We start from the raw sequence: 17,741 nt of genomic DNA on the forward strand, positions 1-17,741 counted from the left end.
AAATCTTACATATGGACTGGGTCTCTGGTAACATCAAGGAATTACTGCTGTTTTTGGAAGATGTGATAAGAACGTGGTAGATATGCAGGAAAATACCCACATTTTTAGAGGCCCACACTGAAGTACGGACAGATGAAGTGACACGGGCCTGGGATTTGCTTGAAACTTCCTGAAAGCAGAACACCAGGGCAGAGACAGAGGCCACAGACTTGGCACACTATCGCTAACTGCCGAATCCAGGTGGTGGGCGTCGGCAGTTCATGCTGCCATTCCCGCTAGTCTTATGGGTTTGAAACAGTGATAGAAAGTGACAGAGCGCAAAGGACACGCACACATGCTCAGCACAAAGGCACCCACATTCTCAGTGGAAAGACAAGGACAGCCCCACTTGAAATGACCCAGCAGTCACTCCTGCTTTCCCAGGGGAGCCTAGATCACAGCTTCTGGCTCTAGTGACAGGAAGAGAGAATTTATGCACTTTTGTGGCCAACTGGTCTGAGACAAGAGCCAGTTGCCACTGTTCAGTCATGGGATCCATTTTCTGCTAATTATCCCCTACTTTCAGAAGCTTTTTTTTTTTTAACTCTATTACTCACTGCCAGTATGAAAAAAACAATTATCATCCTCCCTGACTAAAAGGAGAAAAATGTGCCCACGCTGGGAGGTGTTAGGCTTGTCCCTGAGAGAATGTTTTAATAGCAAGGCTTTTCCCCAGTGACATTAAACATAATGTATCTAAAGTGTGTTTCTGAATGAATGCTTCCACCAAATATGAAGAGTATAGAGCAATATTTACTCCTGTCCAAACCCCACCTGGTGAGCAAAATACAGAGTGACAGAGTCCAGAGTCATCAGGTGGTCCCTCTGGACCAGGCTCAGAAGAGCCACACCAAGGCCATCTAGGGCCACTGCAAAGCAGGCCGACCACTACTACATGATGTGCAGCCGGTCTCCTGGGCTTCTGGCACGAGCCAGCAAGAAGGGAAGTGGGGGCGGAACACCAGTGCTCCCCAGGGGCACCTGTTTTCACTGGGACGTCAGCTACAGCGGCACCTGGGCCCAGGCGCCTGCCCAGAGTTGGCCAAGTATTAGCTGCACATGCCCAGCCCTAGGGCTTCTGTTCAAGAGGCACCATTCAGAGCACATGCAGACCTCACAGTGGGGGAGACAGCTGCTCTGTGGAGAACCAGCTGGGGCCGCAAAAAGTAACCTGATGAAAAGTTCCTTGTGATTAATGTCACGCAGAAAGCAGCTGACTTGTCCCTCTGGTAGAAAAGGCACTACGTCCCGTCCCCGTGGGGCAGCAGTCCTGACCTCACGGGAATCCCCACGCGAGGCTCTCGGACTCACCACCACGTTCAGCAGTCCTCCGTAGGGCCCGATATCCGGCTGCCACAGTCCCAGGATGTGCCTGTATCGGTGGAGCACTACGGGGAGAGAGAGAGAGAGCAGGGCTTCATTTTAGAGGCAGCCAGTCTTCACTTTAAAGTACATCAGAGCAAAGGGCAGGAGGAGGAAGAGAGAACTATGAGGAAATGGCAAAGGCTTGTAACAGAGCCTTGTAAGCAAATGTGGATTTAAGCGAAGCTTACCTAGAAAAGTTTCTAAAGAATTCTAAGAATGAAAATGCCTTGAAAAGCATAATAAAACAGACAACAGGATCCTTTTGAAACCCAGCCTCTATGTGAGCAGCTCCAAAGACAGGGAACTGCTGTCTTATAAGACTCAGGCTGAGCGCCGTTATGAAGCGGTGAGCCTGCCACCCATTCACACAGTTAAGGAAGCATTTAAGATTCCTTAAGAGGTGGGGACAGAGTCTACAATGTCATGGGGCTGGATATTAAGAATTAAGTTGGGTCATCTCTCTGTTTTAAAAACACCACACTTCCTCACCTTATTGTCAAAGCAATGCATACATATTCATTAAAGACACTGGAGAGAAGGAAACCCAGTGCCAACCTGAAATCCCACCACAGCAATGACCAGCTGCAGAAAACATTTTGGAAAATGTCCTTCACTTCAGCTTCCTCTGCCCTTCCACATGCATTTGTTGACTGAGTAAGTGAATGAATTAATGGGCAACCAACTTACATAAGGCCCTGACTGCCTGATGTAGGGCCTGGGGTCTCTGTGCAGGCAGAGTGTGCTGGTTAACATCACGCACCAGCTGGGCCGGACCGCGGGGTGCCCAGACACTTGGTCAAGCATTATTCTGGATGTGCATTATTCTGGAGGCTGTTCCTGGCTGGGGTTGACAATCACATCAGTGGACTGAGTAAAGCTGACTGCTCTCCCCAATGTGGTGGGCCTCACCCAATCTGGCGGAGGCCTGAGTAGAAGGCGGCTGACCTCTCACCAGGAAGAGGGAGCCCTCCTGCTGGGCTGCAAGAGCTGAGACATGTTTTCCCTAACTTCGAACTGTGGGCTCCCCCTGACTAGAGTAAGAGGCTAACTCCTGCAAACAAGGGGGAATTTCCTCCTGCCTGATGGCCTTGAGCTGGACACTGGGTAAGAGTGGTGAGCAGTGTTCTACCAAATTCCTCGCATCCATCAGAGCGGTCGGGAGCCAGGACTCGAGGTCAGAGCCTCAAAACCCAGAGCCCTATGGTTAGTTATTTTTGAGTTCAAAATGCACTTTGACAGTCACCATCAATTTGCACACAGGGACATGTGTTAGATATGCCTTAAGGACAATACATCCCCCCATGATGCTTCCAACTTCTTATAGACACAAATTATCAAGAATATTACACAACATATTGAGACATTGAGAAAAACAGACAAAAGTGACACTGCAGAAGCCGTTAATCGGAGGCCACAAAGCTCCTAACAGTCAGAACCTGCAGCCTCAGACGATGCTGGCTTGCTTCTCTCCAGGACGGTGTCGTGCCCTCAAGACTGTGGATCCTTTCTGGTCCAACAGAACACGGCCCAGCGGCTCTCGAGAGGCCATGGGAACACAAGTTCTCAACAGCTCCAGGAACAGTGCAAATGGATGAGGAAGAAACAGTGCAAGGTCCCAGGTACCTCACGAGCCAACCATTACAGCAGACTTTTCTGGAAAGTCTGGCTAACAGGAGAGAAGAAATTCTAAGCTGCGCTCTGTGAGAACATTCTAGGAGCACTGGAATGCCAAACACTGGGGCATAGAGAGGTTTGAAATTGGGGTTGAAATGACCTTTCTTTTTTCACACATGTAATTTTTTTCTCCTTACAGTCATGGAGGTAACAGACCACCCAGTTTAAATATGTCCACAGAGAAATGCAACCAATGCTTGCATTATATTTTCTGGATCTTCCACGTTTCCTATAGGGACTCCTATATTTTTATAACTACACTCAAACCTTAGAGAAGAAGGCAGTCTCCAGTTAGAACAGTCTTTTCTAAGCTGCCAGCTGCCCGCGGCTGGGGGACATCCAACATGTGGCTAAAGTCCAGATGCTCTGGAAGTTGTGGTGAGTCTGGACTCATGGCACATCTTTACAAGATACAGAAAGCTTCTGAGCAGCCCTTGGGAACAAAAAGAACACCCTCCCGACACAACCCAGCCACCGAGCCTCCCTCCCAGAGCAGGGTCAGAATTCCGTTCTCAGACTCAGGTATAAGTTCCATATAGACTGTTGTTCTAGAAGAATCCTGAGGCAAATGTATGACATAATGAGCCTCTAAGTGCTTGTCCACTTGTATTTAAAAGCTCATCCCAGCCTGTTCCCATCAGCACAGCTGTGATGAGGGATCCGCAGTTCTATCATTAAGTGCTCTCTCCCACGGGCCTGGAGGGCAGGTTGGTCTATGGCAAAATGTTCCAGAGAGGCTACTTCCAAGAGGGTTTGGAAGAGAACAGAGGTCATGCCTTCGGACTCAGCCCACCTCACCCCCTCGCCACCAACCGCAGCCGCCCCGCTCCTCCTGACTGCTCATCTGCACCCCTGACACGGCCCTCGCCGCCGGTCTTCACTCGAGCAGCCCAGCTCTGGGCCTGATGACACAAGCACTGTGGGTGCTGCTCATGGCCGTGCACCGTGCTCAGTCACCGCCCCAAGCACGCCGACCGGCGCTGGCATCCGCACACTGCCTCCGGGGTGGCTCCCCGGAGTAGGTAAGATGGGACCAGCGAGCCCTGTAGCTGCATGTCCAGAGCCTGGCAGGGGTTAGGAGAAATTCCATAAACGACTCTATTCCTTGTGTTCCAAGTAGGTTTTGTTAGAGACTGTGCCCTTGTAAGACCCAGAAGTGGGTCTGGTCCACGCAGGCGATGCTGACACAGGGCACACACAGCGGGGCTGAGGGAGTACACAGCTGGGGGTCCCCGCAAGCAGATACTTCTAATATCTTTCTTGAAAACTGAAATTCGCACTCTCCCTCTCAGCTCAACCTAATAAAAAGTGGAGGTACCCTTAATCACTAAGGAATGTAGCTTAGGAAAATTTCCAGAGCCATTTAAGAGGAATCAGGTTCTAAATAATCGTTTCTACATGGCTTGGTCTCATGTGTATATGGGTACAGATGTATGTAGTTTTTTCAAATTCACATGTGCTGTCTAAACACGACTGACTACTGAAGGCTGGAAGTAACCACTTACATTTCATTTTGGAGTACGAAGGCACTAAGGCTTCTATTCTGTTCTCTCCCTTTGGCCTCAGTAAATAATAAGTGCTAAAATGGGCATCAACAGAGTGATCGTGCTGCTATTACCCCAAAACACAAAAGATGCTGCGGAAACCTGGCCCAGGCCACCGCTCAGGTGTGATCGTGGTCATGGCCGAGCCACAGAGAATGCTGCAGAAAGGTGGAAAGACAGCGAAAGCCGAGGTCAGCTCGCTCTTAGGACCAAAGCATCGGCATGCTGTGAGTTAGAGGCCCCCCTCCATGCAGCTTCTCACAGTGCTCCCCCGCCAAAGCCAAAGCAGCAGGAGGTACATACGGCAGGTGTACACATCTCTGTACTCCACGTGCTCGTAATCGGGAAGAACTTTCATGAAACGTCCCGACTTCACGTGAGGGTTTATACCTGAACAGACACAGCAGGGAAAGGGCTAAGGATGGTTCCACTTTCACAATGGTATAAACAGTTTTCATAAGACTCAACATCCTTTCCTTCTCTGCCATCATACTCAGCCCCTTGTGCCTTGGGAGGCAACTACTTGCCAAAAATGAGAGGCTTGGCTGGAAAGAAAATGTAATATATCTTCTTTTAATCAATAGATTCACACCAGAAACTCACGACAGCAGGCAATCTTGAGACACTCTCCATGCTCACTCTCCTCTTGCAACTGTCATGGGTCAAGGGAGGTAGGAGAGCGGTGGGCATGGCTTGCAGATATTGGGACTGGCTGTCTGGGAACCCTCATGCCCCAACTAAGATATCCAGCTGGTATAGTGTATGCCTAGTGTTCTCCTTTGCTTGTGTTTGTTTTATTTTGTTTTTGACTATGGATAACGTCAGCCAGCTCCTAACTCAGACCCTTCACTCCTAAATCAAGGCTGGCTCACGCTCACCTAGCCAGCAGATAAGGCAGACCTTCTAGTAGCACCTAGTCCAGAGGTCATTTTCTCCTAGATAAGGCTCTCAAAGCAAACTCACAAGAACATGTTCCTGCACTGTGAAAGCTTCTTTGCTGGTGGCAAATTAAATACTTTAGGATACTAAATAAAGATAATATGAACTATTCTCTGAATTTCCCAATCATTTTCAAGGGGTGAAGAATAACCAGTCAAAAGAACTTTCCCGGTGTCCTCCTTTGTCTGCCCACATCGCCACATGCATGTGTGTGCTTATCTCGCCATGGCCTTGTCCCACGCCCGTTGTCCACCTCCTGACTTACCCCTGGCCACACCATCTCCTGCCCCCCGCAGTCCCTACACACCTGTGGAGAAGAGACTGTTCCTTGACAGGACTGAGTCTGTCCCACAAGCTGGACTTGCACGAGAATGAAGGTTGATTTCTGCAAACCCCCCTCAGAGACTGGCTGAATATAAATGATGTTCATTTAGATATAAATCAGTACCTCCATAGCCTCCTGCTGTGTATTGGTTCCTGGAACAGGTGGTTGTCCTGACCTCGCCAAGCATGTAATTTCCCGTGCCTGGCAGCGTTCACGGACTAGCCCCTGTGAGTATCACCCCTCTCTCCTGAATAATCCTTGGGTGCCTGCCAAGTGGCAGGAGATCCTTGTCATCTTGCAGCTGCCCCAGACACGCCTCATATATAAGTTTCCCCTAATAAATTGCGTTGATTCCTAGACAGGAGTGGCCAGTCTCTCTCTTCAGTCTGTTCCCTGCCCTCGCTTTCAGAGGTACATTGTGCCATCTTGCGGCTTTTCCCTGGGTCTGCGTGTACAACCACCACCGGCCTGCCCACCCGTGCCCAGACGTCCCCTCCACAGGACAGCCTCCAGCAGGGCCCCGCCACCGCCCTCCACCCAGAGCCGAGACGCACTCCGTGGGGCCCTTAGCTGCCACGTGTGCTGAGCTCTGGGTGTCCCAGCCTGTAATGCCCGGGACCTGTGCGCACCTGCCCGCCTCCAGAGCGCTATTCTGAGAGCTCCCAACCCCTAAAGAGAGAACAGTCTTCATGCTGCTTTCAGAGAATATTATCAAACGGCCTAAGAAAACTCCAAAAGCAGTGATCAAAGACAAGAACTTCTCATGTTAGATACCCAGAAAAGCCGCCTGGCCGTCCACAAGAGCCACGGAACCTTCCTGGAGGACATGCACTCAGAGGCTGCGGCAGCGAGGGCTTGGTTCTGACTCTGACACCAACGGCGACAGCGAGGCTGAATTCCTCCCACTCTACGCTCTGACGAGATGTGAGACACTGGGCTCCGGGTGAACAACAAAGGAACAGAGGGTGGGGCCAGGACCTGGTGGGCTCCTACAGGGCAAAGGGTGGAAGGAGCGCGGTGGAGCACCCAGCTTCCTGCCTCTGAGACTCTGGGCTTGGCCAGAATCACAGAGGCATCGTTCTCGCCCGTGAGACGAGAGGACGGGAAGGGTTACATTTCCAGGAGACATGACGGCTCGGGCCTCCCCGACTCAATTCCTCTGGAGACACACGTCTTCCTGGGTCGGTGGGATGTGAAGCAGAGACAAGAGAAGAAACCAGGTGTCTAAAAATGACATTGGGTTTAAGACCAAACGCAGAGGAAGGAGCAGCGGGCGGTCCGGAGCAGATCAGCCTTGCCGTGGGGCCCAGGGCCGGGGGCAGCAGCGCAGGAGGCAGCAGGCAGCGTGAAAACCGTGGCTGAGGGGGAGGGGTGGAGCCCGAGGCCCACAGAAAGGGGGTAGGGGGTGCCAGGAGTCGGCAGAACTGGGATGAAATGCGGCAGGGCAGACGGGTCGACAGCAGCCTCTTGGAGGCTCGCTGAGGCAGGCGCGGGTGGGGACAAGAGCTGGGGGGGCAGGGCTGAGCCACCCAGAATCATCCTGCAGAAAGGGGACGGCCCATGAAGATCTTAGAGCGTTTGCCAGGAAATGCCCCAAAGGTGGGCAAATGCTAACCCAGAAACACTAGCCAATCCGGCCATCCCAAACGGCCACGGGGTCATAGTGTGCAGAGTCCCGGCTGGGACGAAGGAATGACGAGACGATGAGAGCGGCCCAGACACAGGGGCTGAGGCTGCCCCACGCCTCCCCGCAGAGTCAGCCGCTCTGCAGAAGTGCTGCCCTCTGCCCGCGCTGGTGGCCCAGCCACGTGAGGAGGGGCACCTCAGGTGGCCTCCCTGAGAGGAACAGACCCACAGAAAAGACAGAATACACAAAGCGACACCAACTAGCCCCAGACCTGGAAGAAAGCTTGTGGCACTTGAGTGCACAGACGGCCGCCTGGCCCACAGCGAAGCCCGCTCCACTGCCTGCCTGTTTCTCGGTCCCAAACCACAGATGTTTCTCTCACTTCCTCACTTCAGGGAAGCGCGTCCCTCACTTCCTGGGTGAGGTACTTGGTGAGAACACATCCCCTGGTCTGCTTTCAATGGGGAACTGGGTAGAAGGTGCTAAAGAATGTGGAAACCAAAACCTTCTAAGATGGGTTTAGGACGGACACGTAAGGTCCTTTTCAGAGAGGTCAACAGGTCCACTTTAGGCCAAAGAGAACGGGGTCACCATGTCTCTCTTACTCTGCTCTTGACTCCGAGTCCTGGGGCCTCATAATACCTGCCCCACCCCAACGGGGTGGAGGATGAGTGGGCTGCTCCCTGTGACGCCGCTGCTCCTGGGGACCTCGGCGTTAACAGGAGCCTTCACAGCCTCCCGCCCGGGGCACTGAGGAAGGCCAGCGGGGTGGGTATTTGGGGCTGGGGAAACTGGGAGCGCTCAGCGAGTGTTGCTGCTGACTCTGCAAACTAAAGCAGCAAGGGGCAGAAATGGGGGGCTGGGAGGACGGGGTGGGGGTCGACACATCTAGAGGAAACTGAAGGGAAGGCCGAACGCAGGGCTGGAGCCCCGTGCCCGGCTGGAGCGGGGAGCAGGCCCGCAGGCAGCCCCGGTAGCTGAGGGCGCCAGCGGGAGGCTCACGGCTTCATTTCCCACTTACTGTCAGCCGCCCGCTCCTGTGCTCAGGCTGTGGGCACAGAATCCAGAGGAAGGGAGCCCTGGACGCACCTCAGAGTTTGTTCCCAGGGCAGACGTGTTCTCAGATCAAGGTCCTGACACCTGTGATGGGCTGAAAGGAAGGATACTGGCGCGCCCGGACAGGGAGGGGAGCGCGCCCTCCACCCAGCTGGCGTGCTGTTACTACCGGTGAAGTCTTTAAAATGTCAATTGTGACACTAAGATTAAGGTGTCTGAGAATGAAACTGGACTTTGGGTCAAATTAATGTAGGATCCATTGTTGATACTCACGGTGTCTGCTCTTGGAACGAAGTTAATGATGGATGATATTAGGTTAACTTACGCTTCGCATAGACGTCTCGACAAGATACACCCGTGATCTCCAGCTTCCGCAAGTTTTCACAAACGCCATACTCTGTAACAAGAAACATTTGCTAGACATCGCAGTGAAGAAATCACAAAGCAACAGAAATAGACAGATAGGAGGGAGAGGAGAAAAGGAGGGAGAGGGAGGAAAGACTGGAGGAGGCAAGAAAGTCTGGGGAAGGGAGGGAGGGAGAGCGGCAGGGTGCACACCTAATCCTTGGTCTTGTCTTGTGGATCTGATCACACAATCCCCAAGTTGGACAATGCCCAGTTTATGAATATGGTGTGGCAGAAATTCAGTGGTCTGAGGTAATGCATGTTTCCATGAAAATGAGATTGTCACTGGTGTCAGGGTTCCACAAAGACCCATTTAACCCCTAGTTCAGCACCACACTACTAATGCTATTAAACAAAAACACAGTTCCTGCAACTGAAGACCATGCATGACGCTGGAAGGAGGGAGCTGGAGACTCTCTGCCCTTTTGCACCAGCAACCTTAGAATAACAGTTAGTAAGGAGAGATCCGTGACACCCTCCCCACCGCCCTGTCCTCCCCGCTCGCCTGGCTGACAGCACGTACCCTCCTACTTCTTCCTCCCTGTTCCTTCTCTCACCCTACCACGGCCCCACTTTTCAAAATCACCCTGCCCCCCACCCCCCGACACACACAGCAGCACTTCCCAACGAAAACCTCAGGTCCTTCTGTTCAGATCTCAGCCAGGCTTTGAAAGGAAAGCACCACAATTGAACTAATCCACACTAATACAGAATTGCCTGTTGGCCAAAAGCTAATAATGACAATGCCGGCCTCATACCAACCTTTGTGCATGCTGGGCGCCATGCCAAGCTCCTGCCAGGCACCACTGCAGTCTATTCTGCCAGCAGCCCATGAGAGAGGTGCTACGGTCATCTCCATTTTAACAATGAAAAACCAGGGGCACAGGGGTGACTGTTTTGCACAAAGGAGCACGGGCTTGTGATGGGGACCCAGAGTGAAAGCCTGGATGGGAATGTCTCGTAGCAGTGAGCGCAGCCTGGGCACAGGTATGTGCTCAGCAAGCATCTGATGACGAGAACAGGGGGCCCCTAGGACTGCATAGGAATAACCACTCACTGCTCATACCAGGCGCAGGCATTCAACTGGGGCTTCACAGGACAGCCTCGTAACAAAGTCCTGATAATTACCTTTAAGGCCAGTACTGTGCCCACTGCATAGGGAGGGAAACTGAGGCTTGAGGATGTTGGTGACTCAGCAATCATTTGGCCAGTAGCTGTACAGCACTGTCCCTCATCTCCTCACTTTCGATTGTGCCTGAACCCTCCTGAGGTCTGGTCTTTTCTTTTGTTTTCTTTTTTTAAAACTCAAGCACACATTATTTTCCTTGAGACAATCATTATACTCCTATATACAGCCTGGTCTTTTAAATAAAATGGGTGATATTAACCCAAAATACTTCCGTAACTGTTAGGATTTTGACAGCACACAAAGAAGAACTCAAGATGCACACAGGCAGAAGCTGTCTGGGGCGACGTGGTTACCACTCTGCAAACCCTTTTCATGAGGCCTGCCTGGGGGCTCCTGCTTTCCCCAGCTCCACTTCCGATGAACAGACATGAAGTTAAAGACCTAAAACTATCGCCTTGCTCATTATCAGGCCAAATACACCTGCTTCGTCCTTTTGCCAAGAGGAATGTGGACTCCATTCTAGAGGATTATAGAGATTATAAACACTGGTGAGGAAACATGAATCATAAAATACACTGTTTGAGAATCTAGGGTAGGGATAAAATAATGTAGGCATGTAATATGAGTTACCAAAAATCTGAGAGGCCACAGTTTGTCAGAATCTTTGCAGATCACCCCTGGTGGGTGAAACAGGAGCAAATGGCCTACCCCACTCCCACGAGAAGAGCTCTGCCCTGTGTTAAACTATCTTCACACTTTCCTGTGGCTCTGTGATGCCAAGGGGCTCCTCCCGAACACTACCAGTTGTCACTACTTTGTCCAGCTCTCCGTAAACACACTTTGTCCTTGTACAATGACGCACTTCAAAGTTGTCACCCACATAGTAATGCTGGTGCTTCACTTTGTTTTCTGTGTGGCTTTGAAAGGCCAGCTCCTTTTCTCAGTTCCAGCGTGCCACCAGTACAGGAAGCAGCCAAGGACCAGCCTCTTTCTGCCTTGCTGACAAAGCAGTTTGATTGTGGGGCAGGGGGTGTGGGAAGGTGTCCTCCTTTGAACTGCATACTTCTGTAACATGTGTTAGTGCTGCAGACCAACAGTTACACACAGGGCAAGAGCTGAAAATACACTGTGCTCTTGTTGCTGATGGCGCCTTAAGTCAAAAGCCAGGCCTTTTGTGATGCACTGAGACTGTCTCTTGGGCATCCCTCTGTGCTCAGATTGCAGAAGGCTGGTGATTTGGTTTATGATCTCTCTCACTCTTTTTTTTTTCTTCACCTGAGGGCATTTTTTTCATTGCTTTTTAGAGAGAGGAGGGAAGGGAGGTGGTGGAAGAGGGGAGAGACGGAGGGGGAAGGGCAGAGAGAGAGACAGAGACAGAGACATCGACTGGCTGCCTTCTTGTATGCACCCCGACAGGGGATGAAATCCCCAACCTGGTTATGCCCTAACCAGGATTAAAACCCATGATCTTTTGGTGTACAGGATGATGCTCCAATCAACTGAGCCATACTGGCCAAGGCTGGTTTATGATTTCTATATGAGTCCAATGGATACTCTAACCTGGTAGAAACAACCATTGCCCCTCACTAATCACTTGGACTTCTGAGTGACTCTAAGGTTTTTAGCTAGGATGACCAAACCTTCATGAATCTCTGTATACTTTGTCAACAAATAATACTGCTAATATCACACAGGAGATGAACTTGCACAACCAGATAAAGCATCTACCAAATATGCCATTAACAATTAAAGAAAAGCAAAGTTATGATGTACTGCTAATGAATACGGCAATCCTTAGTGGACTTTTCTTAATGTTCCCAAAATATCACAGTAAATCCACCAAAGTGAAATAATGTCATTCTGACCCAAATGTTCCTGTAAGAAACGTTTGGTATTTTCCACATGATGGAAAAATCCCCCCCCTTTTTTTAAGAGTGGCCAAGAACAATTCCATATCCTCTTGACTGTTCTGTAAACCTTCCCATAAATCATCAAGGGAAAACACCCTGAAAACAGCTTTAAGGCCAGTTTACTTGCCCAGACTACATATCCTCCCTTCCAGGAAAACAAGTGTTAACTCTGTCCGTTGGCAGAGACCCTATCTGAAATGATTTAAAAATTAGCAGACCAAAACATACTGCCTACTGCTGCTCTTTAAGTATGGGATTTGGTGTTGCAGGCTGTCAATTTAAAAAGTTTCCTTGTTAATCTAGTACACGATTTATGAAATTCTTTTTTTAAAGTATCTGCATAAAAGATGGCAACAAAGTATCAAAAACGGGTGACCTGGACTTGGAACTTTATAAAATTAAATGGTCTTATTCTGGCAAACAGTCTGGTGCATTTTCTCAAACAATAAAACATAGAATTACCATATGACACAGCTATTATTCTACTTCCCACACATAATCAAAAGAACTGAAAGCAGGGACACGAAAAGATATTTGTACAACCACGTTCACAGCATTATTCACAATAGCCAAAAGGTGGAAGCAACCCAAGTGCCCACTGACAGAATGGATAAACAAAATGTGATCCTTCCATAAATTAGAATATTACGCAGCCTTTAAAAGGAAGAAAACTCTGACACATGCTACAATGTGGATGAACCTTGAGGACATTATGCTGAGCGAGAAAAGCCAATCACGAAAGGACAAATACTGTATGATTCCATTTACAGGAGGTCCCTAGAGGACTCAAATCCATAGAGACAGAAAGGAAAATGATGGTTACCAGGGGCTGGTGAAGGAAAATGGGGAGTTAGTTTTAACGGGCAGAGAGTCTCAGCCTGGGAAGATGGAAAGAGCTATGGAGATGGGTGGAGGGGGACAGCTGTACAACAATGTGAATGTACTTAATGCCACTCAACTGTACACTTACAAAATAATTAAAATAGTAAATTTTATTTTATGTGTATGTTACCACAATAAAAAATTAAATTGCTACTTCAAATATTCCAATCAGAAATTTTTTCAAAAAGCTATCTGAAAGATGTTATGCCAAAGGTTAAAAAACAGCACAGTGGTTTGGCCTTCGTCAAGTCAACACTGAAGCTGCACCTGACTGCCAGGGGCTGCTGACCTCTCATCACTCATTTCCTGTCCAATGAGGCCAGCGCTGCTAATGGAGATTACGAAAACCCCTCTGTCCCTTCAGCACGTTTCTGAATATGCACTGAATCTAGTCGGTCTCTATGGGTGGGATCAAGAAGAATTTTCTCTGTCTTTTCTGCTCTCTCACCCCCACAGGAGAGCCCGAGACATGTCTGCTTCTTTAGGCTCCTTCCCTAAAAGAGAAGATGGAGCAATGGAGATGGCACCCATGCCAGTGTAGAAGATCTGTACACACTTTGCACTGGAACAGAAGAGGACCAAGAAAGTTAAATACCATTACTCTGCATGCAGTTTTGGTATTGGGAGACCACAATTAGAGAGGACTTAACCTCCTTGTCCCCAAAAACGCCACTTATGAGGGAACTCTGCCACATTGGAAAGGCACAGTACTAACACACCATCTAAAGCAAGGTGGTGGGGACCCAAAGTAAGTCTGGAAAGGGAGATCTCTCCTGGTCTTCCAGGGGCTCGAATGCCAGATGGGAGTCCACAGGCAACAGAGAAGCACTGAAGAGTCTTAGGGAGAAAAGCAGCAGGGAGGGGGCCTGCACAAGTGGGCTATTTACCTGTGGGTGGAGCCAGCAGAAATGCACCTGGAAGTGCGGCAGGTGGGGTGCAGGGCAATGAGAAGGCCACTGTACCACCAGGTAAGACAGAGGCAGGAGAAAAGGAGGGTGCAACCTAGATTTGGCACCTGGCACGCAGGAGGGAGCCAGGGAGAAGGGATGGAGAGTGGGCTGGGGGAACGCTGCTGGCTTGTTTCCTACCGGCTGTAAACTCAATTTTCTAAATAAAACTAAGAGGTGATACTGATGAGAAAACTTCATTTTTTGTTTGTACTAAGTTAGGGGATAATTATAAGCTTTAATGAAATATAGTTAAAACTTTTACTTCCAAGGCTACAAGAAATCAAAGGTGGGGGGCAGAAGCTGGTGGGAGGGTAGAGGAGGGCACTGAGGCCACTAGGTGTCCTGACAGCTCCTCTGAGCGACCATCCAAGAACACTCCTCAACAACAGAGCCCTGATTTCAAATCCCCCTGTGTGTTCTCCAGTGGCTGCTTTACTCAGCTATTACGGTAAATGCATGTATGTCCTTTAAAAAAAAAAAAAATGTAGCAGATCTAGAAAAATGCTCTGCAACCAGCTCATCTTATGATGGGAAAAAGTGTAAAAGCCAAAACCTGGACATGGGTGTCTTCTATATAAACACCTTAGAACACTCAGGACGCTGAACAAATCGTTCTCGAGGACAGCTGAAACCACCTACATAATCAATGTGGCTTATTTCCAACAAGTTCCACCCCTGCAAAGATAAACAGCCTCGGTGCCAACAGGAACCTTGAGAAACTCTTCCAGCCAGATGACTCTGACCCGCCTCCACCTCCCATGACAGGCACCCCGCTAGCCAAGGGAGACCCACTAAGGCTAAGGCCCATCTGTCATCCCAGACACCCCTTCTTCCTGAGTGCATTCACCGCTGCTCTTCCGCGGTACCCATCTTGAGACCAGGAGATGTGCCCACAAGTCTAACTGCAATCATCTCACTCTGGCCCTTTTCTAATATTCCAGACACATCCCTATTCCTATTCCTCTAATACTAGACAAGCAGGCCTGGCGATTCCAGGTTTACTCTCCATTGCCACTGGGTGGACAGTGATGGCATCGCTGCAAAGGATGCTGACTCATGAGTTTGGAACCCAGGCCATCTCCTCAAAGAGCCTGGTTTTAGACTGAACACTTGTTCCTCTCCAAAGGCCAAAGACACCCTTGTATTTATTTGTATGTCCTTTACAGCCAGAGAGACAAACTCAGATCCTCAACTGCATTACATAACCACTTTATAAACAACAGTAAAAAATGGCAGTGCCTGGCCCTCTAACCACCAATCAATTCTTTTTGGCAAGTCACCAGTGTCTGACCAATTAAACAGTGCTAAAGCAAAATCTTTACGCAATGCTTTCTGGGTACCAGATTCACTCTCCAGCTCACTTTTTTAAAGTCAAAAAGCAGAAGTTTTAAGGGGTACCATTTTTCTTTATCCTTTTTTACTTTGCTAACTGAAAGGCCTAGGTTTCTCTATGAAGCGGCATATGAGATTTAACTTGCAAAAATAACAGAGGACTGTTGCCCTTTTAGTTAGCAAAAGAGAAGAATAAAGGTTTTCCCTGTAGATTTGGATCCTGCTGTATGTCCAGGAGGTGGACTGGCTTCCTTCTGTCATGATTGAGACACATGTTTCTATGACCCGGACAGTTTGTTCATTTACTGCCAAACTGCCCTCCCTACCACCAAAACTGGGGGGCTCTAGAAGCATCCACTTAACAGGAATCAAAAAATATTTCTCAAGCCAACACTAAAACCAAAAAATGGGAGAGGCCAACAACTTGACCATCTCCCCTCTTCCCGTGATGGCCCTTCCAATTTCAGCCATATTTAACAAAAGCCACATTACTCATATTTTGCATCAGCATATCAGACAGAACGGAAATAGCATTTTCTTCTGCCTGCACAAAACAGAATTAAATAATGGTTTTTAATTTCCCATTTCTGTCATAAAGATCATACATTATGGGAAAAAGATATTTCTAATTATGATGGAATGTAAGCCCACTTTAGATTTAGAACTGATCCAACGATTATACAAATAAATAGTATCCCACGTGTCATTAAAAACACCATTTTAAAAAACTCACTTACCATCAAAAAAAGAAATGGGAAAATCACATATTATTAATTAAAAACCTGATGCTGGCAGCAGGCACTGAGCTAAAAAATGCAAAATTTTTGTGACTAAGTATTTAGAGTTCAGTGTGGAACAGAAAATTACACATATGAGTATTTCCTTTGTTTTTAAAGTTATCTTCTGTTATTACTTGAATATTCTGATTTAGAACTATGGTCTGAATTTCGTACTCATAAGCCTTAGGGAGACTTCATAAAATATTACATAAATAAAGTGTTAAAATTGGCAAGTATTTCAAAATTCACCAACTAAACGGTGAAGTATTAAATGAAAAAGCCCCGTCAGGGTCAAAGGCAAAATAACGGACTTGGCTTCCACCCTGGGTACTCTGAGAACTGAAGACTTATTTATAGCTCCACATGCAAGTAACTGCAAGAGGCCTGTAGCCAAAGGAATGATGCATCAAAAAGTGTTTATCCTCCATCTATCTGCCCCTGCCTGCAAGACTGGGTTGGGTTTGGTTTCCTTTAAGAGGGAAAAATATCACCTATTTGTCATATACTTGCCCCAAATCAGGAGCCCAGATTTGGCTTTTCAGTAGCAACCCTTGTACCTGCCCAGAGAAATACCACCAGAAAATATTACATGCAGGGGACTAGAAAGGCCCTATAAAAAGTTCTATAAAAATAACTGATTCACTATTGCTAACTTACTATTGCTAGAACACTGGAAATTGTGAGCTTCTCACAAAACATTACAAAAAGATACCTCATTTGAAGTTTCTAGTGCACCTCCCTCCCCTCTGCCCCAAAGTCATCCTATCATTTTAGGAGGAGCTATTAAATGTGCACGCCTTGTCGGCTCAGGGCGCCCTGAGCGTTAATCACAGCCCCAAATGCTTTGAAGCGACAACAGGTGAGTGGCATCCTCCTTCCCACTCCCATTTTTTTTGTGGCTTGTTTCCTGTCCTGGAAAATCCAATTATATAAATACAGAAAGCAAACACGTAAACACTGAGTAGTAAGCACTCAAACCCACTAGTCTCACTCACCCTCCCAAGACACGAAAAACTGGAGCCACCCTTATACCCCAGTCAAGACCAGACCTGAAGGCTATTCAGGAAACCTGATGAGCTAGGACCATCCAGCTCCCCAATCAGCCTGAGACCTTGTCTCCTATTCACCAAGGCTGGGGCAGCTTTGGTTTTGTACCCACAGGGGCTTGACTTTGGCCTTATTAATATCCACTATACCCAAATGTCTAGTACCAGAAAGGTGAAGTTTTGAGGTTCAAAGAAATAAGACCACCCTTGTCTCACACACAACTATTCTTAAATACAAACCCAATCATAATTATACTAACTTACAAGACACCTGTGAATACCACATGGGATTATCCGATTATTGACTAGATAAGCTGGAAATTAAAGCTATTGGGTGAAATAGTGAAACTGAAATCTAGCTATCGACCACCTTCATAACCTTGGAATGGCAATTATTACTTAAACCCAAAGTTAAAATTTTGTAATTCTGATTTATGTTGCACACTGTCACTATAAATGACGTTAAAAAACAAATGACTATAGACAAGAAAATGTTTTGCAATGTATTAAACAGAAATCTATCCAGATTAAATAAATAAAATCCACAAATCATTAACAAAAATAACAACAGAAAAAGAGGGCAAAGATTAAGGATAAGCAAATAAAAGAAATCCAAATGACCAGTAATTATATTTTTGAACTGTGCATCCTCACTAGTCATCAGGTATACACAAATTAAAATGAGATGTTGCTTCTCCTTCAGACTGGTGCACTTTTTTTTTTTAATCCTTACCTGAGG

At 48.0% G+C, this 17,741-nt stretch overlaps 1 protein-coding gene across 2 annotated transcripts in view; it reads right to left on the reverse strand.

Annotated features, from left to right (window-relative positions):
• FBXO31 (F-box protein 31) overlaps positions 1–17,741 on the reverse strand; it is a 34,728-nt gene that overhangs the window by 12,886 nt on the left and 4,101 nt on the right. The window contains exons 2-4 of one of the 2 annotated variants that reach the window (XM_054588932.1): positions 8,895–8,966; positions 4,926–5,012; positions 1,351–1,427 (exon numbers count right to left, since the gene is read on the reverse strand). In XM_054588932.1, the coding sequence (XP_054444907.1) occupies positions 1,351–1,427; positions 4,926–5,012; positions 8,895–8,966 (236 nt within the window). The remainder of the gene's footprint in view (positions 1–1,350; positions 1,428–4,925; positions 5,013–8,894; positions 8,967–17,741) is intronic. The other variant, XM_054588934.1, reaches the window with a different exon arrangement.

The sequence above is a fragment of the Pteronotus mesoamericanus genome, unplaced genomic scaffold (assembly GCF_021234165.1).
Source record: "Pteronotus mesoamericanus isolate MK-2021 breed Mesoamerican mustached bat unplaced genomic scaffold, CSHL_Meso_final scaffold_165, whole genome shotgun sequence".
Classification (NCBI taxonomy): Eukaryota; Metazoa; Chordata; class Mammalia; order Chiroptera; family Mormoopidae; genus Pteronotus; species Pteronotus mesoamericanus.